The sequence below is a fragment of the Perkinsus marinus genome (assembly GCF_000006405.1).
Source record: "Perkinsus marinus ATCC 50983 genomic scaffold scf_1104296930512, whole genome shotgun sequence".
In the NCBI taxonomy this organism is placed as follows: Eukaryota; Perkinsozoa; order Perkinsida; family Perkinsidae; genus Perkinsus; species Perkinsus marinus.
In genome coordinates this window covers 83690-94332 of record NW_003216052.1, presented here as the reverse complement: position 1 = coordinate 94332, position 10643 = coordinate 83690, and the positions used below count along the sequence as shown (strand labels likewise).

Here is a 10643-nt window from a genome sequence, read left to right as displayed (position 1 = left end):
GGGAGACGAAGGAGTCTTCTGTCCGAGGAGCCTCGCAGCTGAGGTGCCGAACGCCATCAGCTGCTCTGCGCATTGAACTTCCAATTCAAGTCTCTGTGGCCTCTTGCTCAAAGTGCGAATTGAACCTCTCGATTCCATTATCATCTTGCGAAATTTAGACATATCAAACCGGGGCTTGATTGACCTGAAGACCAGGACTCCACATCACGCTCAATAACAGACCATTGAAATCAGAGCATCGGCGCCTCCTACGCGGCTGGCTTTCTATCTGAGACGGGGAAATGTGGGCGCAATTACTTGTCAAGAACGTCCGCAGAGAGCATAGCAATTCTGAATCCGTCAGTCGGGTGAGATAAGGTTAGAGTGCTCCGATACGTTGCGATCGGTACCTAATTGAATCGCGTGTCACGGAATCGTCGTGACATAAACCGCTCGAGCTCATACACTCCTCCGAGGGTCGATACGGCTTCTGGCATGCACCTCGGTTGTGTACTCGCATAAATGCCGATCTATGCTTTTATCAGGCGCTCCGTTGTAGACCAGACCTCTGAAAGTCCAAACTTAGTGCTCGGAGTGTCACTGGCCGACGTTCTTCTTTTGCTTACTCCTTTGGGTCCCACTTGCTCTGATCTATAAGCTTTCGATCGACTATGATAGTGAATTCGGTTCCAGCAGAGTTCCTGCCATCGAGTTGATGACCGAGAAAACTATCAAGGCATCTACTTCGAGCGACGCATTTCTGTGATGTCGGTTATCATGGCAGCTCCTTCGTCTGTTTGTGTAACGTCAGAACCGAATACAACCTGGAATCGTCGTTCACCATAAAGGGCACCAATTGGAGGAGCAATATAGACCTCGACGAAATTGCCGTTCACTAACTCCTTCTTCATACGCGAATGTTGGCGTTTGAAGACCTAACACATTGGCCTTTGTACAAGTCGTCAGTCACTGGTTATCTTCCGGGAGCGAGAACCCCACCGACCATGAGTTCCGTTTCCTCTGATACTCGCTGGTTTTTCTTCTGAAAGCGAAAAGGCTGAAGTCGTGACGACAGCATGATGTTCACCTTGTCAGCCCAGGTGTCTTTCGGCTCGTTGTAGCTCATGTACTCGGGCGCTACTTTCACTCGACCAAAGGCACCCAGCTTTCCATGGCTCAATTCAATGCAGCAGAAGCCGAGAATGACCACAGAAGTGAAAGAGCGGTTAGTCGAGGGAATCATAAAGCTGAATACAGCGGACTGGAAATAAGGAGGAGAATCATTGTTCGAGCGGTGGAGGCCTTCCTAGCGAAATTTGAGCAATGCGACGATCCGCGGTCAATGAACAAGTTCGTTATGATCCTAGGCTCGGGCGATAAGATTCTCATATATATTGGAGATACAGGACTGTGCGGACAAATATTGGTGGAAGAGGAGGATTCGACTGGAATCAGTGACAACCTATGGACAGCATGGATGTACTCCTGCACTCGACGACGGCGAGCAGGGTGTCTCGATTGAGAAGTGCGGAATTCCTTGCTCGAATTTCGAGATCAAACCCATTAGAGAGTTCAACACGACTCATCACGCACATCGACAACAGCTGCTTCAATCGACCATGCCCCAATTTTCTTTCACCGTCTCCCTCGCCTTCGTCGATTACGCGGCCCATCAGCCTCGCTGTCCTCATCTGACTCGCTCTCCAATCGTCGCGGTCGAAGCTGTCTCGCACGCTGGTTACTCTAAATCACATTCGAGGAAACCGTCGAATTATGCAAAGGCTTTTGCAGTAGTCCTATGTAGCCCACCCGTTGCACTTGACGACGTCGTTGTTTCCGAGCTCGAGATAGTGAAGCACATCCTCCGATGATGCCCAGGACCCCGGACCCTACAGAGACGCCTTCACCCCAAACAGATGCTTCAGCGTCTACCTATAAGGGCCCACCTTACCCAGTGACGCCAGTGATCATACCTATCGAGATGCATCTGGTTGAGTTGGAACAATGTGATTGAATCTCATCATAATTCAGCAGAGAACTAATGCCGCAGAGAGACAGTGGAGTTTCACCCGTTTTACGTGAAGTGGCGTATTACTCGGTGAAAAACGCGATATTCGCGGCCTGTACTAGTCGTGAAATATGTTTTTCATTAGTTTTCTTCATATCACAGGTGAAACTCCAATGTATGAATACCAAAGATGTCACAGCAGTCGATGCTTAGTGAGCATTGCTTACCAATGCTGCGTATGATGCTGATGTATTGGCTTGCATGTGAGAATAGGATGACACCCTTTAGGGCTCACTCGAGGGCGGGCATGCATCGCTCCACACTGTACTGAGTCGTGACCGAGACTACTGTGATGGTGATGATGCGAAGGGAAGCCGAGATGGGGAGTATGTCCGTCGAATAAAGACAGACCCCTGTCAAAGATCATCGCTTTCTTTGGAAATGATGAACACATCCTCCACAGTTGTGTGCGACTCACCAGAATACTGTTATATGGGGCGATGCTGCGAGTTCTTCGAGGCTGACTGGGGATGGGGAGTGACAATGCGGATACAAATCCATGCGGAATAAAAAGAGCCAATTATAGTGAGTCATGGAAGCGTCCGGTTGGTGAAATGCAACAGATTCTCGATAGTCCGTTCCTGATTGGATTCTGATGGCATGCGTTGACGCACAGAACACCCCCAATGCATCGAAACAACTACGGCGTAACTAGGACGGAACCTTGACTTCTTCAAGAGAAAGTAAGTAGAAGAACCTCGTCATCAAGTTGATAAGGAGGTTCTTTTACTTACTAATATTTACTAGACGCACTGGACGCATTTGCCGAGTATTCGCAATAGTGACATCGGTCTCGATACCACCCTCGCCAACCCTAATGAACCCATCAAAGAGATAGGAATCATCAAAGGCTCACTGAATCGGCGAAAAGACGGTGAAGTGAGAGTTCCTTCAGTGTGGGACGACGGTGTACAATACAACATGAGCTTCCCATAGCTCAGCTCATGGGCTCTCAGTGCCCATTTAGAATATGAACACAACATTGCAGATATAAGGAAAAATCAAATGCCATGATAGGCCGACGAGAAGATTCTTAGCCTTCTGTCGGCTGTGACAATGACCAGACTGAAGGGTAACTCCCCAAAGTTGCTCACTGCCTGAATCCAGTAATGCTAGGCCAGTACGGAGTGCAGTGAGACCAACATTTCACTTCAAGCCGAGGAAGTCAGTGTCCACACACTTTCTTGTGAGCTGACCAGCCTCGTCTCTGGCACTCCACACTGCAGTAGTAGACCGCCTTGCATCGCGAGCACAGCTTGTCGCCAGCCTTACCACAGGTAGCGCAAAGGTGATGGTTTCCACTCGGGAAGCCATCCGCCTCGGCACCCTTAGTAGGAGTAGGAGTAGTGGAAGTCGATGAGGAAGCACTCTTGCTTTTACCACCAGATGGCGTCTCTCTTACCTCCTTCTCATTCGGAATTAGGGCGCGGAGACGGTCTATCAACTCCTTGGGAGGATTGGAGGGGTCCACGTTGGACATTTGCTGCAGGAGACCCATGACCTCAGCCGTCGCCGTCGGATTCTTAGCAAGCCTCTCTTGCATGCTCTCAAGTATAGTGTTGGCGTCGTTAACCGGATTCGGGACGGCCTTACCACTGAGGCTGTACGACATAACAGAAGAGAATAGTGGGAAGATGACCATCGGTTTGAAGTGCCGCATAGCCTTCGATGACAACGGTATCTTCTTCCAGTCTAGCCAGGACATCCAAAACTTGTCAGCATCCTTACATAGATGGGAAGGTTTGGTAGAGCCACAGATGGCACAGTTGTAGGCATCTGCTCTGATCCGCGGTATACCACGCGTCACACGGGCGAGCTCCATCGCAGCTGGCAAGTAGTGATCAGTCCAACACTCGAACTCCCCACAACTCTCGTCTACTGTGATTGACCTCATCCCCCGGCGGCTTTGAATCCTCGACACCTCAGGGGCCACGTCGTAGACGAACTCGTGCTTGAGTATACAGACCGCACCCTTTATGACGAGGCCGTGGATCCAATCGTAGGTGGTATTGGGGGAGAGCAACATAATAACATCACTCGATGTGCCTCGAGCGAGGGACATTATAGCGCGGCCACCATACTCCTTGCCAGCAGCCCGGTCATCAAGGGTCGTGGAGTAGACGAGTGCGAGGGACTCCCTCAATTGGTTCGTAGCGGTACTCTTATTGGCCCGAATCTTCAATGGCAACATCCTACCAAAAAGGCCTCTGTTCATCCAACCCTGACTGTCGGCGACCGACTTCAACGTTGCATCGGCGACTGACGGGACCACCGAAACCTTCGATTCGCCACTACGGGAGGTGCTGAAGATCGATCGTGGCAAGGCATCACCAGTGAGAGAGCCAAGAGGGCAGCAGTACAAGGCCGGTAGGGTAATGTCCAAGGAGCCGCTGCCACGGGATACTTTCATATGGACATCATTGACGGCGACCTCCACTGGCAAAGTGAAGGTGTGCAGAGTGGCCCCGGCTGTAACTACGTCGATGGTCTGAGGCTCTCCAACACGCTCGTTGACCTCAACCTTCTCCTTCTTCTGTAACGATGCAAGCTCCTTCCCTCTCAACTTGGCCACAAACCGGACCGACCCGTCGGCTTTCCATTCGCGTACAGCCAGCGAAGGATCCTTCACCCCAGTCCCATGATATTTTCCAGGCAGATAGAGAGATCGATTGAGCGGTTTCTTCCTCAACACCTTCGCATCGGCCTCGAACGACTCCTCAATCACACTCAAGCTCGAATACGTGACATAAACTCTTCCAGTGACGGCATAGTGAACGACTACGTCCGGCACGAAGATGTGGAGCTCGTCACCCTCGACACTCTCGACCGGGAATACAACGTGGATACCCTCGTCGTTGAGTACCACAGATACCAGGCAGTAATCTGGGCCACCCCGCCGACGCTTCTCCAAGCTTCCACTGGAGTCGTTTTTCTTAGCCATTCGAGCAAAGGCTTGCTTCTCTTGGCCATCGCGGTAGACTTTCCAATCTCTACCAATCTTCACAGTAACATCATATAGGGTGACGGCCCGTCGTATCCTGAGGTCCTTCTCGAAGTCATACAGGTCACCATGTAAGTCAAGGAGGCCGGACAGCGACAAGGCGTATCCCAGTATTGTAGAAAAAGGCTTCTTTTGTACCAGGCGCATGATCGCACTCTCCTCGAAGAGCTGCATCAACTCATCGATGCAATCCGGGCTTAGGAAAGCCGCCAGAGAATCGACGAGACGGACGAAGGTGTTGAGGCCAACAGGGCGATCACACTTCAGTCTAACAGCGATGTCGAAGGCACGGTAGATGGAGGCTTTCAAGTCGTTGGAGTCGGACACGGACACTTGATTGAAGCCGGCATAACAGCGACGCCACCGCATCGGTACCATACCATGCTGCAAGGCGATCGCAATCAAGAAGCTCGAGAACGAACGAGGATAGGCCATCCACAGACTGCTGGGGTCTCGCTTGGCTGCCGAGTCGTGATGGTCAACAGTCGACCTTGCGAAGTCCAACTGTAAACCACAAGAGAATGGGATGAGCCATAGAGGAACGTTAGAGAGACAATCCTGAACGACTTCCTCCTCGTTGTTGCCGCGGCCTTTCATCACATCAGTAGCCAGACTCGCTCGAGGGTTGTCAGCTTTGGAGGCAAGCAGGGGAGCACACGCCAACAGGAGTGGCAGCACGCCAGTGTTGTCGCCGATGTTGGAGGTGTCAATGAAATCAAACTGATTGGGAAATTGAATTCCCTTCAAAGTCGCCCTTAACTTCTTCACTTTTGGTATCAGAGATGGTAGGGTAGCCCGAGGATCCCCTGGCCTGAGGGCATCACAGAGGGCGAAGGCATCACCACAGTGGAGTACTATCTGATGCCTCCCGGTGGTCAGAGCTGATGCCATTGCCTCTGATCGCTGACCGAAGAGCTCAAAGCACCACTGAGCAGGAGACAGGCAAGTCGAGCGAGAGGCGGTGACGAACTTCGTAGAGGGACGCGACAACTCCTCGAGGCATCTAATGAGATCCAACGGACAACTCTGGTAGGGATTGGCGAAGTAATGGACCCTCCAGACCTTCGCAACTTCACTAGCTGAAGCGCCCTTCGGCAACTTTGCGATCTTTTTAGGGAAGTCGTAGACGTCAGCGAGGAACGTTGGATTGACACACTTCCGCTCGGAAGCTTCAGTCGGTGAGAGGAAGCCTCCAGTGGAAGCTAAGATGCCCTCCAGTCCGACGAAGCCCTGGGCCACATACGAGGCGGTGAACTCCTCCAACCTTGGATCACCACCGTTGACCTTATGGACCATAAAAGTCTGATCGTAGGCTTCGCTCACCCCTAAGGCGTCGCTCATACGCCTCCTCGCAGTTCTAACACTCGTGAGGGCAATGCGGCCACTAAAGATACCCTTCTCGAGACCTTCACACCACCACTTCAACAGCTTTACCACAGCCGCCTTGTCACCGGTCACGTAGACGCCGAACCTCCCAAGGCCTTCACGACTCCACTTATCATCATCCTCAAGAGAGTTGCGGAGTTCCTGAGCGGCCCTCTGTAACCTCCCAGCCGCCTCTGGGGTGATGAACATCGAGTTGGCTACCTCCCAAGCCACGACGATGTCCTCTACAGTCACGTCTCGCCCGTCAGAGGAGGGCCTTCCGAGGAGTAGTTGAAGATGGAGGAGGGAACGAGCGATAAGGCAGGGCTCGAAATCACAACAGATGACCTGCAGGGGGGTAGCGCTCCATGAAGGGTCACTTCCACAAGTCTTGGACATGCAGTTAAGGAGGAAGGTATGAGCGACCGAGATGAGGTCGCTGCAACCGAGTAGCATCGCGCGAGTGGGGAGGTGCTGACCAGCCCCTCTAGAGGTCACACAAAGGTCTCTTGGTGGAGTGTTGGCGTAGGGATAGAGGTAAGTCCAATTGGATACCACCGAGGCTACAGGCAGGCAACTCAAATAAACCTGATCTTCGGCCATTTTGCGATGAAGTACTCAACTGCACAACGAGCAGTAGAGGACATCTAATCTCAGACTATCATCGACACAAGTAGGATTGTCTACATCTCCAACTACATTGAATAACACAATCCTTGGAGTACTTCGAAACCGATCGGTAGTCTACGTATTACGATCTCGTTGAGCCAGTACGTCGACCCCGGCGATGATCACCATCAACAGCAACCCCTCAGAATACATCAGCAGCCGTTGCATCTTCCGCCTGGAGGCGCTGGACCTAACCATGAGTACTTATCTAGCGACTCGCGAAAGACCGCTCACCAACTCCGGATCGTCAAAGTACTTATGGGCGTTGATATCTTCACCGATACCCTTACGACGGCGAGTCTTGATCACCTACACATTTACCACTTGCAATACTATTGCCCTATTCCTCAACGCCAACTTACGAACTCCCTAGCCAGATGCGGCTGTGGTGCCGGCTCTAGAGGACGCAGTATTATAGACGAGTCTAGCGGATCCCCTGGCACCACCGACCTGAACAACAACGACTCAGGGCGCCGTCTCTCTCAAGATGCTGCTCACCAGTGGTCGAAGACTGTAGTGCCGAATGCTTGGCCAGAAGTATGTGTTCGGAGATCTGTCTCAAAGCCGAAGGTCTCAATGGAGGGGATGTAGGCGTAGACGCAGAAGAGAGGAGTGCCGGGCTGATAGGAAGAGGAGTACGGCGAGAAACGATAGTAGATGCGGTCAGCTTACTCGAGGGACATCCTTAAGGACATGTCCTCTACGACGGGACAGGACGGTGTAGACGGCCGAGACACAGTCAGCTGGGCACTGAGATGAAAACCAGCTATGCGATGCTACTTACACCAGCAGAGATGGTACGTCTATCTCGGCGAACATCATCGGCTCCATCAACCTGGGCGTGGCCATTAGCATACTACTGTAGGCCACTCGTCGGGCTACTGGGATGATCTGACCCGATCCGAGACCAATACCGCCAGCCTAGGAAGAAGGGCGATGGCGCAGGTTCGAATCCCACAAGCGTCATTACTGTCACATTCGTGGTGACCACATCCAAGAGCTTGAACTTGACGTTGCGAACGTTATCCTCACAGAGAGGGCCTTCTCGAGTCGCCCACTGGAAGCCCGACACAACACTGTCCCGAATCTGCCACAGCGGAGTCACGACAGCCGGAACCTTTCTCAAGATCGACCTACCAAGTTGAGGGAGTTCCTAGCCTCCGCATCAGTCGCGAGCGTCTCATTGAGGATCACATTAGTGCCGTGGATAGGGTCAGCCCCGAAAGCCCTGAAGGGTTCATGCTATACGTCCTTGATGCGGGACTAGGCGACCTACCAAATGTTCCTGGCAGCAAGCTTATCCCAGCCGAACTGCTTGCCGAAGATATCCGCCCTCTCCTTCGTAGGAGTAAGACCCGTCACAACACCAGACTCAATCGCTTCTGCTATCCCCTGAAGACAACGCTATACCGCACCTCCGTCGAACCGCAACCCCCCACCTTCTCCAGCGGCTCGGCAATCATGTAAAGCTTAGCCTGCTTATTGGTACTCTCCGCTGAGCACTTGAACTGTGACGTTTCTATCACCGTCTCACAAAAGGGAACCACAGGATCCGAGACCTGAGATGACGATGTGGCAAGGAACCGGGCAGAGGCACCCACCTTGATTTCGATATCGCCATACAGCTTCCTCAAGTCATGTAGTATAACGTCCAAGTAGAGTTCGCCAGTGCCGATGATAACGTGCTCTCCCGACTCCTCCACCTTGCACTGTACGAGCGGGAAGGACCTAAAGCGTATCATAAGAGCTTGACCCTAAGATTCTCCGACTCACCTGTCGATCTTCCTAAGCCCTTCGAGCATTTTAGGAAGCTCTGACGGATTGAGCGGCTCGCAGGCAATCTACAGATACCAGTCAGAATGCTGACCACCCATCGAGCCTCTACCTTAACAGAACCAGTAGTCGCGAACTTCAGAGGCCGACAGATCTCCACATCATCTGTATTGTCTGCAGCTATTATTGTACCTACCACGAAGAGAATGCCCCGGACGGTGCATCAGAATGATTATGATTTTTCCAATTAGCCACAAAATATACACTTGTTCCGATAGCAACACCTCGAGGGTTCCCAGACGCCTATAGGAAGCCAACTCTACTGCATATCCCATACCTCATGCAATACCTAACCTATTCACAGTGTGAATGCTAGAGTCTATGAGATCTGTTCAACCACAGCCTCAAATGAGTAGATCCGTAAAGTTCCTATGGTCGGGGCAGAGGGTACCAAGACCCAACCTTACTTGTCTTGACTACAGCCGAATCCAATGATCCTCCAATGAGGACCCAGTTGCCTGCAGGCACATGAGATACCTCAACGCGGTACCTGTCGATACAGCACGATAACCTTATCACAGCAGCTGACAGCATGAAGACTACCTTCCTTCGTATATCCACAGCTGCTCGATTGTCTCCACCTTGGAGTCCTCAGGATCGTCCAACGTATAGCGCTCTCCTAGCACTCTGAAAAGAATATCATCCATCACCCGTAACTTCACGGAGTGGTCTTACTTAACCTTATCCCCAACTCGTAAGGTGCCAGACATGACTCTACCGAAGAGGTCAAAGCCGGACATGTCGGACCTGATGGGGAGACAGCTAGGGTGGCTCAAGGACGGATAGCAACCTACCTGTGATAGTTCTTCGAGGTGTGGACCAGCAGCTCCCCGTTGGCACGGAGGTTGCGCATGTCATCAGCGATCTGGCTGGTCTGATTGCCAGAGTAGATCTTAGAGATCTTATTCTGAAGTGGAAAAGGAGTGGTAGGAGGGAAGGGCGATAGATATGATCATACAGCAGCGTTCTCCTGAGGGCTCGGGAGCTTTGCTACGATCTGGTCAATGAGCGGCTGAGGACCGCCGAAGAACTGCGACAGAACCTTCTTGAGAAGGGACCTGAAACCGCAACTACTACCACCACCGACAGGGATCATCAAACACTGATAAGGATGATGAGAATGTGTATCGATTACTGAAACCTACTTAGTGGACTTAGCGTAGTAATCCTTCTGAGATAGATAGATGCCAACATCCCCTAGAGTCACTTGTAAAGACTCCTGCTCCTCGCCAATGGTATGACCGATCATCTTATACAGTGGCACTAGGAAGAACTCGACGAAGGTGCGCTGAACCTCCCCCTGGTCCTTTGGCGGGGACTTCACGAACTGTCCTGTCTTCTTGTCGCGCCATACATCACCCCACATGCCACGTGCCAACCGTCTAGCACACTCGTTAACTTGGTGCGGCTGCAGACCCCCTTCCTGAGAGGCTCGCCCAAAGGCTGCCGGCAGACCGTTGGACTCATTGTTCTGATCGGCCCCACTGGTTCGGAAGGCCTCAGTATTGGCCTCTACATAGTACTTGGCGAACGAGTAGGTAGTAAAGACGAACTGGTAGAGCCCACTGGCAAAGGCGAGATTGCCTCTGATGGGAGACACCACGTAGTCGTCCTTGTCCAAGCCCATCAGCTCGCATTCTTCTCTGATATAGCTGTTGAGCTCCTGTATTACATACCTACCACACCATCTTCAAATCCAGCGACCATGCCCCTCGTAGTACCTCAGTT

The 10643-nt window shown here is 51.9% G+C and overlaps 2 protein-coding genes across 2 annotated transcripts in view; both read right to left on the bottom strand.

Moving 5' to 3' along the window:
- Nucleotides 1–3212: 3212 nt before the first annotated feature.
- Nucleotides 3213–7016, bottom strand: Pmar_PMAR018956 (hypothetical protein; the record flags this gene model as incomplete). Its single annotated transcript, XM_002786877.1, has 1 exon — nucleotides 3213–7016. One exon carries the CDS (start codon nucleotides 7014–7016, stop codon nucleotides 3213–3215), a length of 3804 nt encoding a protein of 1267 aa, XP_002786923.1.
- A 270-nt stretch (nucleotides 7017–7286) lies between these two features.
- Pmar_PMAR018955 (Snu114p GTpase, U5 snRNP-specific protein, 116 kDa, putative) overlaps nucleotides 7287–10643 on the bottom strand; it is a gene marked incomplete at both ends in the record, with an annotated part of 4161 nt that continues 804 nt past the window's right edge. Inside the window, 18 exons of the mRNA XM_002786876.1 lie at nucleotides 7287–7391; nucleotides 7445–7532; nucleotides 7581–7702; nucleotides 7755–7832; nucleotides 7884–8003; nucleotides 8059–8169; nucleotides 8220–8310; nucleotides 8359–8474; nucleotides 8522–8641; nucleotides 8684–8810; nucleotides 8856–8923; nucleotides 8968–9047; nucleotides 9323–9405; nucleotides 9459–9542; nucleotides 9591–9662; nucleotides 9710–9822; nucleotides 9874–9973; nucleotides 10061–10578. Coding sequence (XP_002786922.1) covers nucleotides 7287–7391; nucleotides 7445–7532; nucleotides 7581–7702; nucleotides 7755–7832; nucleotides 7884–8003; nucleotides 8059–8169; nucleotides 8220–8310; nucleotides 8359–8474; nucleotides 8522–8641; nucleotides 8684–8810; nucleotides 8856–8923; nucleotides 8968–9047; nucleotides 9323–9405; nucleotides 9459–9542; nucleotides 9591–9662; nucleotides 9710–9822; nucleotides 9874–9973; nucleotides 10061–10578 — 2196 coding nt within the window. The remainder of the gene's footprint in view (nucleotides 7392–7444; nucleotides 7533–7580; nucleotides 7703–7754; nucleotides 7833–7883; nucleotides 8004–8058; nucleotides 8170–8219; nucleotides 8311–8358; nucleotides 8475–8521; nucleotides 8642–8683; nucleotides 8811–8855; nucleotides 8924–8967; nucleotides 9048–9322; nucleotides 9406–9458; nucleotides 9543–9590; nucleotides 9663–9709; nucleotides 9823–9873; nucleotides 9974–10060; nucleotides 10579–10643) is intronic.